General features: G+C 28.8%; 2 protein-coding genes across 4 annotated transcripts; one reads left to right on the forward strand and one right to left on the reverse strand.

The window, feature by feature from the left end:
* Window positions 1–323: 323 nt before the first annotated feature.
* LOC145191483 (N-alpha-acetyltransferase 50-like) lies at window positions 324–6472 on the forward strand. 2 transcript variants are annotated; one of them, XM_090067201.1, is made up of 7 exons: window positions 324–426; window positions 920–962; window positions 1065–1164; window positions 3898–3940; window positions 4019–4138; window positions 4986–5052; window positions 6117–6472. In XM_090067201.1, exons 2-7 carry the CDS (start codon window positions 955–957, stop codon window positions 6265–6267), a joined length of 489 nt encoding a protein of 162 aa, XP_089923327.1. In that variant the 5' UTR covers window positions 324–426; window positions 920–954; the 3' UTR covers window positions 6268–6472. The 2 variants fall into 2 exon arrangements, with proteins under 2 accessions (XP_089923327.1, XP_089923326.1); XM_090067200.1 differs by having other exon boundaries at window positions 354–426; window positions 1053–1164.
* A 1807-nt stretch (window positions 6473–8279) lies between these two features.
* LOC145191134 (uncharacterized) lies at window positions 8280–12583 on the reverse strand. 2 transcript variants are annotated; one of them, XM_090067155.1, is made up of 3 exons: window positions 12388–12583; window positions 9775–10586; window positions 8280–9662 (listed from the first exon to the last, which is right to left on the reverse strand). In XM_090067155.1, exons 2-3 carry the CDS (start codon window positions 10555–10557, stop codon window positions 9489–9491), a joined length of 957 nt encoding a protein of 318 aa, XP_089923281.1. In that variant the 5' UTR covers window positions 10558–10586; window positions 12388–12583; the 3' UTR covers window positions 8280–9488. The 2 variants fall into 2 exon arrangements, with proteins under 2 accessions (XP_089923281.1, XP_079924232.2); XM_080068106.2 differs by lacking the exon at window positions 12388–12583 and adding an exon at window positions 11056–11299.
* Window positions 12584–14736: the final 2153 nt, after the last annotated feature.

Below are 14736 nucleotides of genomic sequence, written 5' to 3' on the forward strand. Positions count from 1 at the left end.
AAGAATATTTGGTGGAATTAGAAAACAGCACACTGAGTTCATTAGTTTTGGAGGAGACAAAAATGTTGTTTATTGGCTGCCTCGCTTAAGTTCTTTGACCACAAACTCGTACTTAAAGCCATTGGTAAGTCATTCATTCAAAAGCCTCCGTGATCATTACCATAGTGGATATTTCAATGGCATAGATTGAATGAGGCTTATGAAAGGTTTAGAAGAACTGCATTAGCTTTATAAAACTTCCCCATCTTTTTCAGATTTATTCGTAACGTAATTTTATGACCGGTTTGACCGTATGAAGAGCCGGTCAATTTGACAACGATAAATTTAAACATGCTTGTCATAAAGTTAACGGTCCGCTGCTGATATTAAGAAGCTCTTAATTTGTCATGTGTTCCGAATGATAAATATGGCGCGAGAACCTAACAGGTAATAAATGGTGTTAGCTAAATGTTCTTTTTTTTTTTTTTTTTGATGAGTATGGGTTCATAAAGAAAGCATTATGAATAGTACTAAGGTGGGCGGCGCTCTTTTTATGCTTGTTTTAATTTACGAATGACATCCCGCTGAACATAACTTAAAAAGATTTTTAAGGTACCTAGCTAACAGCTAATTAGATCTTAAGTACTACCATGTGTAATATAATCATATTTTGAATTTGTCATCAGCTAAATTATATATTTTTACTAATGACTTATATTTTCACTAACCCACTAGTGGTTTAAGGGTTTTCTAACATATGTTTCTCCTAATTGTTTTTCAATTACTTTTATTATTTAGGTTACGGTTTCACTTATAGCTGATTACACCTAAGAAACCTATTTGGCTATTTAACTTGATTATTTACATATTAATGTTTAAGTATATACAAACTACTATAAATCTGTTTTTTCATAAGTTAAAATTTCTATTTTAATTATAGAAGTAGAATTATAAAAGAATAAAACAAAAGCCATTATGACACGGTAAATTTTTAATTTCAAATTCTCTAGTCTAATATTTGATAATTGTTTAGAAATGTCCTGACCTGAATGTCAAGTATGTTCTTCATGTAGATATTTTTCTAGAACAAGTGGTCGTATTGAACTTGGTTGTATTACTCAGCACAATATAAAACAACTGAAAAAGCTCAATTCTGTTGTGTTTCCAGTCTCTTACAATGACAGAGTAAGAATTTTGTGTTGTTTGCTTTGATGTGTAACAGTCTGAATTATCTTGCCTCAGAGATTTTTATGTCTTACATCACCTAATCAAATCTACAATAACAACTGCAATACAAGTATTATTTTAAGTTGTTTGTGATGTTTTTCAAACTCAATTATTTTGAAAATGGAGTTACTTTAACCAGCTTTTAACCACATAAAATTGATCTATCTTGCTTGAAATTAAATGTCTAAGAATTTTTTGTTTTTTAAAACATCAAATAGAGTTTAAATGTAGAATTCAAAAAATTTGAAACCAGAATTCAAAAAGACTATTAAAGATAAATTTATTACAAATGGCTTTCTGTAGTGTAAAGAAGTAAGAGTGTTAAGTAGTTTTTTTTTTTTTTTTTTGAATAAATAAAAATATATTTAAAAATTGCCTATATTAGCTGTAGGGGTCTTTTTTTCTTTTAATTATTAAATCTATCAAAGTTTCTAGGTAAATAATTCTAACACAAGCATTTAAAAGAAATTATTTAATATTATAAGTAATATAAATAGTATTATAAGTATTATAAATAATATAGATATTATAAGTAAAACACAAGTTTAATATTAGTTAGATATAACTGGCTATTCTCTGTGAAAAAATTTATGTTGATCCAAACAAAAAATACAAAAAAAAGAAAAGCAGAAACTTATCAAAGCAATTTTAAATGATATAATAAAGAAGTGTGCTAATGAGCTATAAGGTAAAGAATAAAAATGTTGACATTTTTAAGGAACAAAATTTATATGAATATAATTTTGATTGCAAGAATCCTCAACCAAAAGTGAATCAAGCAGTGGTTGATGAGTTCATGTTACTGTGTAAAGTCTTGAATTCTTGCAGTTAAAAAAAGAATTAAATTCCATTGGATTATTTCATAATGCATTTATCTTTAAGATATTTGCAGTGTTTTTCTCAATCATACTGTAAATGTTAAAAAGATAAATTATAGAAAATATTTTTATTCCCTGATTTATGAAGTTTAGGCATTCGTTTGAGTTAAACTATGGTAACAAGTTTAAGTCTATGCAAAATTAAGTTGCAAGCTACAATTAAAACTATCAGCGTGGTCTTAACTATAAATTTCTTAAGGATTTTTCTTCTTATCTTCTGTCATTGTTGCAAGTTTGAAGAACACAGTGATCATCTCCACTTGTGTTTAAATTGATTAGATTGTATGTATATATATATATATATATATATATATATATATATATATATATATATATATATATATATATATATATATATATATATATATATATATATATATAAACATAGCATATGTTGTACGCCATAGTCTTGTTTGCTTTGAAAAGTCTTTTGTTAAATCAAATACCCAAATGGTGATTTGCTGAATTATTTTTGCAGTTTTTACAAATTGAACTTTATTAATGTTAGAATTTAAAAAATGGAATTTATCTGAAGATTTAAAAAAAGAATCTTTGGCCTAAAACTGGTTTTATGCCAAAATATTCTTTGGCATAAAATAATTAAATGAATTTAAAAAAAGATTTTTTTTGGCATAAAATGAATGAAAGTGAAAAACATTATTTTAGCTCTCATGCACCATTTTCATATCAGTTAAAATTTACTTTTAAACAAATCTTGAAAAGTATATATTTTTGTCTTCAAAAGTCACTTGGGCTATATTTAAAAGCTAAGTACACCTATTTTAAAGTTCAATAAAAATTCAAGTAAGATTTTAGAAGATATCAAGCTAAAGAAGAAATTGAAATTTAAGTTTGATGTGCAGCTAGTTAAAATTTTCTTTTAAAATCCCAGCTTGATACAACAACAGTTCCATGGGTTTAGAAAAGAAATTTAATAGCTTAGCATCATGATGTATATAGCTTGCTTAGATATAAAAGGTATGAACAGAAATGTGAATTGTAAATAAAAAGAGACAAAGAATTGAAATCAAAGTGATTGAGTTAATTACCAACAAGCTTAATTCGTTTAGCTAAAATGTAGAGAAGAAAAATCAAGACTAATAAAAGTATACATAATCAGAACATAAAATATATTACAATCCATCCCATCATTTGTGCTTGATGTGCTTTTCAAAAAATATTTTAATGCTATTAGAGATAATGGAACTGTAAGTTTAATCATTAGCATGTCAGTTTCATTCCTTGTTTTACTCTCACAAGATAGTTCGATCTGCAGCTCTTTCTAAACAAGATGTTGATTTCTAAACAAGATGTCCTAGGTATCAAGAATACACTACTTTAACTTTGGTTCAACAACTCAAACTTTTGTTGAAAAATCAGAAAACAAAAAGAAAGTTGAAATAATGACATAGGATCAAATCTTATCATAAAAGAGATAATTATTTTGCAGCCAGCAAATTTAGAGTTCATCTTTAAAACACTCGATCTTTCTACATCAGTAAAGCCTAAAAGAGCTTTTTTCTAATCATTGCTTGCAACTTAACTAAGCAGTTCAATGACACCTTAGTTGATTTTAAAGCAACTTTTTCAACATTTTTAAAAAAACCTTATGTTAAACAAAAATATCTATTTTTTCATATTTAAAAAAAAAAGATTTTAGGAGGTGTGTTTTGAAATGTAGGTTTGTAAATCCTAGTGTGAACGTCATACAGCCCCTGAAAGTGCTGGATTTTTTTTTTATTAAAATATTTAAAACTATCTTGTGGTCCTCTTTTTTAGGTTGCTAAAAAAAACTCTTTGCCTTTCTTTTTAGTTTTATAAAGATATTCTAGATGTAGGAGAGTTGGCAAAGTTAGGTAATGGCTAATATGTTTTTGAAAATATTTTTTAGTTTTAGTGTAACTTTATTTGAATTGAATTCTTTTGTTTTTTAGCTTATTACAATGATATAGTTGTTGGAGCTGTATGCTGTAGAGTTGATAAGTCTGATAATTCAAGAAGGTTGTATATAATGACACTTGGGTGTCTGGCACCATATAGAAGACTAGGCATTGGTATTTTTTTAATTGAATTTTTACTTTCCATTACTTCTAGGTTTAAATAAAAACTATTTTTGGAATCTTTAAGGGTTGGTGAATTGTATAAATTATACTGCCAATAACAAATTGAGTTCTCTATCTATAGTACTATTTGGTACAATGCTGTGTGAAATAAGTGCACATAATGATCTTGTAGACAGTGTTTAAACAGTTATTGTGACCTTATATTCACTAAAATAAATCATACTTATATAATTATACTTATATAATTATAGTCTTTATATTTTTGTGTGTTTACCAATACATTCCAACTGGTTGTTGTGCTTAATGCTTTGTTTCAAAGAAGTTCTGAAGTTTTGTTAAATATCCTATAAGAAACATGCTATACTAGTAAAACTCAGTTTATGTTAGGGAGACTTCTATAATTTGCAGTTTCTTTTTAGTTTATAAAAGAGTTGAAGTGAACAGATCAACTTTTAATTTATCTTATTATAAAATAGTTTTATAGAAAAATCTCTGAGAAGATTCTCAGTATTAACATAAAGAAGGTTCTCAGAAGACTCAATTTATTAAATACAATCATTTACTCTTTGAAATTTGAAAGTTTAAATGCTGTTAGAAAAAATGGAGTAGTCAGTAAAAATGGAGTAGATACAACTTTTCATTCTTATCTTACTAATTGATAAAACTTGCATGCTACTTAGAATGATTTGTTTATTAAACTCTCTATATAAAACTTGTTCATTGCTCTGTAGTAATATTGAAAGGGAACTCCAGATATTTAATCATAATCATGACTTAAGATGTTAGGTCTTTAGATTGTTAATTTGATTTGAGAATTGCAAACGGTTGATATTTTTAGGAACAAAAATGTTGGAGCATGTTTTAAAGATTTGTGAAGATGATGGAAAGTATGATAGCGTTTATTTGTAAGTTACTATTTGTTTTTCAAATAAGTTTTCTTAGTAAATATTTTAGGGACAATTTTTTTAATTGCTGCTCTGTTAAATTTTTTTTTTTTAATTTTGATTTTAATTTTAATTTTTTTAAATTGGATTTTACTTGTTGATTCAATGCCATGATGGTGTTTAATTATTCTGCCAAAATTCTTGCCAGAATTTATATAAAATCCTCGCCAGAATTTATATAAAGTGTTCATTGAAGTGTTTGGTGTTCATGTTAAATGCCTAAACTGCAGTTGTGAATTATGCTACAAGGGTTGTAATGCCATTCAACAATTTAAATTTCATGGGTTGATTTTAAAAATCTGTCATCCATGTAGCACTTGATTTTGTTAGGATTGCAATATCAAATTGAAAAAAAATTCTGGGACACAGTTGATTTAATCACAATTAGTAAAGCAACTTAGTTTTTTCCATTTTTAAATAGTGTTTTTTTGTCAGTGTTTGTAATTTAAAAAAGAATATTTGACTCTTACTAAAGTAGAAACCAGGATTAAAACCAAAAGTTGATGTACATGTTCCGCTGCATTTGATCTTTTTTATTATATATGTATGAGGTAAGCATAACAAAGTTATCTTTTCATCTTCCTAAAATACAAGCTTACAGCTTTTTGTCGTGCATCGAGTATCCTGTATCATCCAATATCTTTACACCAAAAATTTTATAATCGTTTGTTATAATCATTCTCTTGTATTTTTCTCTATATATATGTAATCAAACAAACAGGTTATTGATGTTTGTTTCTCTGATATGATATAATTTCTGAAATGTTCATCTCGGGTTAGTATTGAGAGCTGGAATTAGTTACCTGAATCGTTTTGACAACTCTGGTAAGCAATTTACAGGCCGTTGTTGTCATTTACCAAGTTATTTCTGATGCATATGTGAAAAGGTTACGGGTTGTGGGTGTTAAATGCTGATCGGTCATGTTAAAATTTTTTGAGTTGATTATTTTAATACGAATGCTTCTTTGTTATGTTCTGTAAACTTATCGTATTTTTGTTTTAAAACACAATTTGTATTTTTGCAGGCATGTGCAAGTAAGTAATGAAGGAGCGATTGAGTTTTACAGGAGGTTTGGCTTCGAACCAATAGAAACGAAAACACAATATTATAAGCGCATAGAACCTGCTGATGCTTTCGTTTTACAGAAAACCTTACGTGCTTCTCCCAAAAAGTAGACTCGATTTAAATGTCATTCTTTACTTTCATATGGAGTTTTTCTATTAACCGACTTAAACTTTAATGACAGTGACTATTTACTGTTTCTGTTATCATCTTGAGAAGGCTGTCAGCGTGTGAAAATATTTTGTATTAAATGTGATAGAGCGCTTTTTTATAAAGTTTTTTGATATTCTATAAAAGAATGTTTTTGAAGTGCTAAAAGTCACTAGTTTTTAGAAGTCTTTGAACCTCAGAAATTGTATTTTGATGCATTGAAGCGGCCTTGGAAAGCGGAAAATGCCTCGTTTTTTTAATTTCTTGTTACGATGTACTTCCGCTTGAAAATACATTACGATTTAAAAAAAACTTATTCTCTCTTGACCTTTAAAGCCTCTAGAGAGCTTACTCTAAATGTTTAACTCGATATTCCTGAAATTTAATTAAACTGGCGTCTTAAACTGGACAAAAGATAACTACATATCTGGCGACGAACAAATTTCTTATCTGTTTAATCGAGCAATAAAAATATTTCATGTCGATATCTTTCTTGAATATTTCATAAAAGGATTGCGTCTTGTAATCATTTTAACAGTATTTAGTTGAACGTCCTAAGTTTAATGTCCTTGTAGCGCCATACCATTTATTGTTATTTTATATTTTTATGTATAATATTTTAAAACGTTAGTTGCATGCTTCGAAAAAATAGCTGGGAAACCAATCTATGTTACGGGGGTCGGCTTGTGTAAATAAAAGCTAAGTTGAATAACGGAATTTTTATCTTTGTTTTGAAAGCCGTTTGTTAAATCCTAATTTGTTGGTCTTTAGCGAGGTAAAGAATTATGATACGAATTTGTGGAATTCTGAGAACGTTATTAAAGGAGATAGACTTTCGCTTCAGGATGATAATCTCTATAACAAATAAATATTTTAACGGCCAAAAATTGAGATTGCATACACTTTTTACTATTTAAACTGTCAGAATGGATCAAAAACACTATCTCTTCGATCTGTTTATTCGCACTAATCTCTTGACTTAGATCGTTGTGTAACTACGTCACGTTTTTGTTTTTTTTTGTTTGTTATCCTGCGTGAAATGAAAAGAAAAATCTTTTAAAAAATGCAACAACAAAGAAATCATTTGGCTTAATCATGTTTTTTTTTTATATTATCTAAAACTAAGCACAGTTTTTCGATGTTTACCAAGCTTTTTTTATTATTACCGCAATTCGGATAAGTTATGCTGCGCGAATACGTAAAATTATCGAAAGAAGTTTTAATTTGCGATGTTAATTTACCTTAAAAGTTTTATTAATTCTCTGCATTAACAGAACGGCTTCAATCCGTTATTTATTCATATTTATCTTGTACTGTTTCAGTTAAAATTAAAATTGAGCGTAAAGAATCCATAATACGAATATGACGTAAGCATTTCACGATAATAAAATGTTACTTCAAGGCTCACAAGTTTTTGATTTGTATAAAAAATGTCTAAGGTTTCTTTTTTAAAGAAATAAATTTTTCTTTAACACCATATCTTTCTGTCTTCAACGTTCGACAGTCTGAAGCACTATCACATTTAAAATTGACTTTTATTTTTGTTTGTTTTATTTAAAAAAAAAAAAAAAAAAAAAAAAAGACAATATTTAGAAAAGCGCAAAAAAATGCTTTTTTTTTCTAAGTCTACGTATTTTGTAACGACATATGTCAGTAATTTATTTCTGGCATCTCGAACAGCGTCAAGATTTTTTGATGTGCTACAAAAAAGAAACTTTGTCAACTTCTTTAAAAAATGCAGACATTCAATATGGGCGGAGCAAAATATACTTTTATAGCGATTTCTAAATCCTTGCCAAACATCTGTTTGCAGCGCACTATCTTCCTTAAGGTTTTGTGCCGCCATTACTAGAAAATAATGTCAAATAAAAACGAGGTTCAAAGAGGGAACATAAAAAAACTTTCCACGAAAGAATTTCTGTTTATTATTGTATGTTTACTATTAAGTCTAATTTTGCGTGCATTAAATATACGATTTCAAATATTATATTTATTTATTACAATGATATAATTACAGATTACAATATTTTTTTTCCTACAAAAACTATTTCTACAAAAAATACTATTAAAAGAATAACTAGATGCACTAAAAAACCGCAAAGTATCTATAAATCAATTGAAAATACGCAAAAATTTTATCAAAAACATTTCGAATATCGGAAACCAATCAAATTAAAGTGGTTCAAGAGTAAATTTAATTGCACATCCTCAATGATAATTCGCATGGTTTCTACCTCGTAACTTAAGGTCAATGCATATTTGAAATTATCATATTAAGTACTATTGTTGAAAAGAGTTTTTATGTGAACCAAGTTATGTTGACAATAGAAACCATGCCAATATCAGACAGACACCGCCTCCGATAAAAATCTTATATCAAAAAATAACTATTCCTCTAATATAGAGAATAATAAGCCACATTACAATACTATATCCAAATAAACTATATATATGTATAATTTCCTAAAATATAATATTTACTATTTTAACGACTTGTAAATATTTCAAAGTTATTAAAAGTTGAACAAGAAAAGTTTGATTTGCCAAATACTTTTTTGCCAAATGTAAACTTCAATTGGAATATTTATGTTGTCATTAAATTGCATTAGAAAAATGAAGTCGCATAATCAGATGATAAATCAGTCGAAAAAAAGTTGAATAAGCGAAAATATTTTACTTAAAATATTCTATACACTTTTACTGTAGGCAGTAACTATTTACATTTTATCGAGATTAAATGCCAGTTGCGTTTGTCAGCAGAGAATACCTTAATATTTAAGAGCGCGGTTCAATTGAAGTACGGTAAACGTAACAAGATTAAAACAATATCAAAAAAAATTCCGCGCGATTGTTGATAATGAGTGTAGCTGGCACTTAACCTAGACCAAGGCGCCATATTTACAAAAAAAAAAAAAAACACAAAATACTAAAAAATATTACAAACTCTTGCCCGAAAAGGCAAATTAATTGAGCAGCTATTGTTTAACTTAATATAAGTTATATAGAAAGTGCTCAATCGTAACTTTTGTCCGTAAATATATATGGGACGTTTTCAAACGAGTATTAAAAAAAAAAAAAAATTACAGCTAATAAGCTGAAAAAAAATTCTGTGCGAGGCGTCAAACAATTGATTCTTATGTCTGCGCTGTAGCAAAGTAGATTTATAAAACAATCAGTAGATTCCTCAAAGTCTCCCCGGTACACATTCGCCCCCCTTTTCGTGTTGACGGAATTTGGTATTGTCCAGAAATGTTACTCCGCATTGCTCGCAAACAAAAAGCTTCGGACGGCGTTCTCGAAAAGCGAACTTTTGCGAGACGTTATGAACCCGTGTCATATGAGCCTCAAGTGAGCAGCGCTACCAAAAGCAATCAGTTTTAAAAGCTCAAACGTTTTTAATAAGAAATGATTTTGCGATTAGAATTTATTTTACTTGTAAAAAATTTTATACAGTAAAAAAAAAGCCATACCTGAGTAAAAGACTTTTCGCACATGTCACATTGAAAAGGCTTTATACCAGTGTGAGTTCGAATGTGACGCTTTAAATCAAAGGCATCGTTGAAACCTTTGCGACACCGAGGACAATGATGTTTCTTATATGATGTGTGGGACTGCATGTGTCTGTTCAATAAACGTGGGTGTGAATAGGACTTGTGGCACACATGACACTTCATACTTGTGTCTTTACTTGTGTAATCACTTGATAATGAACTGGTCGGTGAAAGTGGCTCAGAATCAGCACTTGATAAGCTACCCGATGGACTTAACGGTTTTGAGAATGTCAAATCTGGGTTCGAAGGTGGCGATAATGGTTGTTTTATTTCGTTTGGATCTGTTCGTGCTTTTAAATCCGGATACCCACGCATAGCTAGCATTGACCAATAGAACGCAGCGATGTCCAAATTGGTGAGTTCAGAGCATTGAAGGCATCCTTTTATGCAAGCGTGTTGCTGAAGGGGTAAAGCTGACAAAGGTGGAATAGGCGGCTTAGGAGCTGGCAGTGCAGAAGAAAAATAAGGAATGGGCGATTTCGGAGGAATTACTGGTGATAAATAAGGCAATAAAGAAAGCTTGGGAAGTTTTGAAGATGGCGGCGAACTCGGCAATTCTTCGTAGTTAAAATAGCTTCGTCTATGTGAAAACACAGACATATCAGGTAAAGGTGGAGTTGATTCTCTTTTTTCGTAAGCCCAAAATCTGGAACAATCACGGGGCATAATCAACTCCTCAGCTGCTTGTCTACTGAACGTCATGCTTTGTATAAGAAATCGATCTTTTGGTGCTAAATAAAAAGTACACCAGATCAGATATAAATATTAAATATAGGTATTCAATGCAAGTTAATTCCAAAAAGATGCAAAGCGATATAAATAATACATTTTTCGTGCAAGATAGTTATTAATTTATCAATAGAAGCTAACTGTTCACGTAATGCAAAGAATGCGTAACAAAGTAAACAACGTTTCAAAATAAACCTCGAAAAACAGTGTTAGATTTCATGGGAAAAAAATCAAGTCAGGAAATAATCATTACAAAAGCCACGAGCTTAGACCTTAAGATAAACAAAGCGGTCAAATATGTTGACAGACTCACTCTTTTTTAGAACGTTATAGTTCTAGTAAACAATCCGAAAGTCTGTCAACAAATACAGTTAAGTGTTTTGTGTGCGTAAAATAAAAATAAAATCTAAAACGTATCAAGTGATAAAAGATTTTTAAAAAGTTAAACACGCTCAAAAAAAGTCGTCTGACCAATACAACAAAATCCCCTTTTAAGCGCTTCAGCAAAAAATCCTCCAAACGATCGTCCAATACATTTTATCAAAGGAAAGCTTTCTGAATTGCTGATGAGTTGACGCCCAATTCAAATGATGAGTGAGATGGGATTATGGGATTATTGTATTATACAAGCGTGATGCTCGATTAATAAATAAGATTCCGACGTGAATTGACGCAACGGGTTTGATTATGGATTTTTGATCAGCTAGGATAGTAGATCAATTATGCATTAATTTTGTTCCTATTGATAAACATTCATGAATACCGCATTTTACACTTTTGAGGTGGCGTTCATATAGATTTTTAAAAAGAAGATAAGCTCCGTTCTTTCAAAAAACGTTTTCATATTTATGATATATATTGCCTGACTTTTTAAATAAAAGGCTTAGTGTTTTTTTTTTTTTTTTTAAACCTTTCTTAAGTGTGAATTATTTATTTTTTAAGTATGACATTTTTTAAGTTTTTTTTTTTTTTTTTTGGTAAAATTTTTTTAAACTTATTTTGAAAAGTAAAAAGAAATAAATCACAATAAAAAAAACCAACAAATAAAACTATGAATAAAAACTACAAATAAAACTATGGAAAGCTGTCAAAGAACTTTTTTAGTTCAAAAAATTAAATACTTCGATCGAGCACATCGAAAAAAAATGTTGAAACTGTTCTCTCTCCTTCAAAATTTTAAAGAGTGGAAAAACCCATAAAAATGAAATTAAACAAGCTAAAAAATTAAATTATGCAAATAAAAGGAAAGTATTTTTAAGGAATCGGTCATTTCAATAAAATGAACAATGTTTGTTTTTGTGATAATTCAAAATATCCTTTGGGTGTTGATTTTGTTTTAATAAACAGAACGTTACTTGATAAAAGAGTTGTTATTCTTATCACGAAATAAAATGTGTTTAGTGCAAAAGCTTATTTGGGGCACTTCTGACGAGAAAATGACTCAATTTACAATTTTAGTTGTTTGTTTAAAAAACAACTTTTAGAGAGAACCCAAGTCATTGATGAAATAATATTTTAGAAATATCTTTTTATAAATTTAATGAATTTGTTGCATATATGCTGTTTATTACTACATACATACATACATACATACATACATACATACATACATACATACATACATACATACATACATACATACATACATACATACATACATACATACATACATACATACATACATACATACATACATACATACATACATGCATACATACATATATACATGGATATATACATACATGATTAACATCAACATAAATAACAAGATTCTTATCAATTAAACATAAGAACAGCTCTTACAATACTTTTGAATGCTTCTCCCAGTAAAAAATGAAGATCGCGAATTGAATATCAGTTATTGTTTCGCCACTTTACTCCGCGTTTTAATTTGATACCTAATTTAAAAAGGTTTGTAACTCGCCAAAGACGATTGACCGAAGTAACGGTTTCAGAGGATTTCTACTTAAATACAAAACAAAAACAATTGTAAAACGGTCGAGGCTGATGGTGACATCATAAAGAAAAGTTATTTTTAAAAATCAGGGTGTAGAAGCAACAATTTTTTTTTTCTTTAAACCATTCTCTTTTTTTATTTATTTTTCTAAGTTCACAGATAGTGACGCTGCTTAAAGTATAATGATTTTTGAATTATGGGGTTGAGGGTAAATCTCTATCTTTTAGAAAATATCCTCTAACTTTCTTTAACCCCCTGTTAACCATCTTGTATTAAGAAAGAGAATAGGCAACAGTTTGCTTATATTTTAAAAATACCACTAAGCGTGGTGATTTTTAGCGATGTTTTTAAAACATCTTGATTTATAAAAAAAAGGAAATAAACCTTCCAAAAGATCTGGGTATGAGTTTCTCAACGTTGAAGAGATTAGGATGATAAGACTAGAATATTCCACCAAAAATCGTCAAAAAACTAATTTTGTAAAATCAAAATAGGATAGAGGTTTGGGAACGGTTTTCCTTATAGAGCTGAATATTTTGATGGGTGTACCTACATCGAGTGTAAAATACCATATTTTTAAACTTTCAAACGTAAAAACTATTTAATTGTTCAAGGAAAAAATAAACAAAACTTTGATATTTTTTTTTTTCGTCTATTTTCTCATTTTACTGTTATATTTTAGAGGTGTTTTACTTTTATTTTGATGTCTTAACTAAATATAAACTAAATATAAACTACTTTGTGAAGTAAAAAAAAAAAAGAAAAACAAACAAAATAACAGTAATAATAACGGTAATAATAAAGAAAATATCATTTGTTAATCATAATAACCCTCAATAAGTTTTAATAAGTTTTAATCTCATACAATATTCGCTCAATGGAATTCCGGTCTTTATATATGTCACATTAATTTATCAATATTAAACTGTCGTGCAGTTGTATAATCCGCTGACGATTCAATTTAAGGAACAAATGTATCGGCAAAACACGTTTTGAAATTTATTTACTTGTGGGCTACTTTAGAAATGGAGAAATCCTTTATATTTTAGTGGTGTTAATTAACTTGATTTTTCAAATTTATGAGAATAACCCCCAGTGAGTTGCTTCATACGCAACGTGTTCAATCAAAGAAAGCGCTTGACGCCGAATCATTCTGTAATTAATAACCGCTGTGATATTGTACTTTGGCGTTGTGTAAGTATATATAAGGTTACTTCGGCCCGTCTGTTCAGAAGCTGAATATCGACCTGTGACTTTTGAAAAAGCGTTAACAGTGATATTATGAAAGTCTTATCTTATTTTAAAATGATTTATGATCAGCTCATTATATTTCTTAATTAGAACTAATTAGTAATAATGGCAACGATCTTGATAAACAAAACACAAAAAAATAGCGGTAATAAGATAACAAAAAAAATAGAGTACTTTATATATAACCCGCGTACAAAACTGCGATAAAATCCACTTTAATATCACCTTTTGCGGAGAAAAAAAAAAAAAAAAAAAAAAAACATTTCACTGTGCAAATCGATCTGCGAAGTAGTTCACTTATATGAGTAAACTATTTTACTTCCAATTGATTTTGTAACAACATCAACGCTTACACATTTTTACACATTTCATAGTTACAATTAGTAAGATTAATTCCACAATATGCGGTTGTCATAGAATGTTTTGAAGCCATATAAACCGAAGAAAGCAAAAGTAAAATCTTAAACAACTAAGTTTATCTAAATAATAAACTGTTGATAAACATTACATACATAAACACATACATACACACATACATACATACATACATACATACATACATACATACATACATACATACATACATACATATATACATACATACATACATACATACATACATACATACATACATACATACATACATACATACATACATACATACATACATACATACATACATACATACATACATACATACATACATACATACATACATACATACATACATACATACATACATACATACATACATACATACATACATACATACATACATACATACATACATGCATGCATACATACATAAATTAAATACATATTTAAAAAAGAATTGAGTTTTGTCATCAAAAACTAAATCACAAAAGTGGATGGAAAAGTTTTTTTATGAATTAGTTCAACGACTTGAAACTGGATCAAATTCCAGTTTGAAACAAGTTGGGCTA

This window comes from Hydra viridissima, unplaced genomic scaffold, assembly GCF_058129835.1.
Source record: "Hydra viridissima isolate aposymbiotic clone 2 unplaced genomic scaffold, HvirCarnegie_v1 scaffold_11, whole genome shotgun sequence".
NCBI lineage: Eukaryota > Metazoa > Cnidaria > Hydrozoa > Anthoathecata > Hydridae > Hydra > Hydra viridissima.

Coding starts and splice junctions, on each gene's coding strand:
- LOC145191483 (XM_090067200.1), top strand. Junction 3,941..4,018: donor AGGAGAGTTGGCAAAGTTAG/GTAATGGCTAAT, acceptor TTTGTTTTTTAG/CTTATTACAATGATATAGTT. Junction 5,053..6,116: donor AAGTATGATAGCGTTTATTT/GTAAGTTACTAT, acceptor GTATTTTTGCAG/GCATGTGCAAGTAAGTAATG.
- LOC145191134 (XM_090067155.1), bottom strand. CDS start 10,557: ATGACGTTCAGTAGACAAGCAGCTGAGGAGTTGATTATGCCCCGTGAT. Junction 9,663..9,774: donor GCGAAAAGTCTTTTACTCAG/GTATGGCTTTTT, acceptor TGCTTTTGGTAG/CGCTGCTCACTTGAGGCTCA.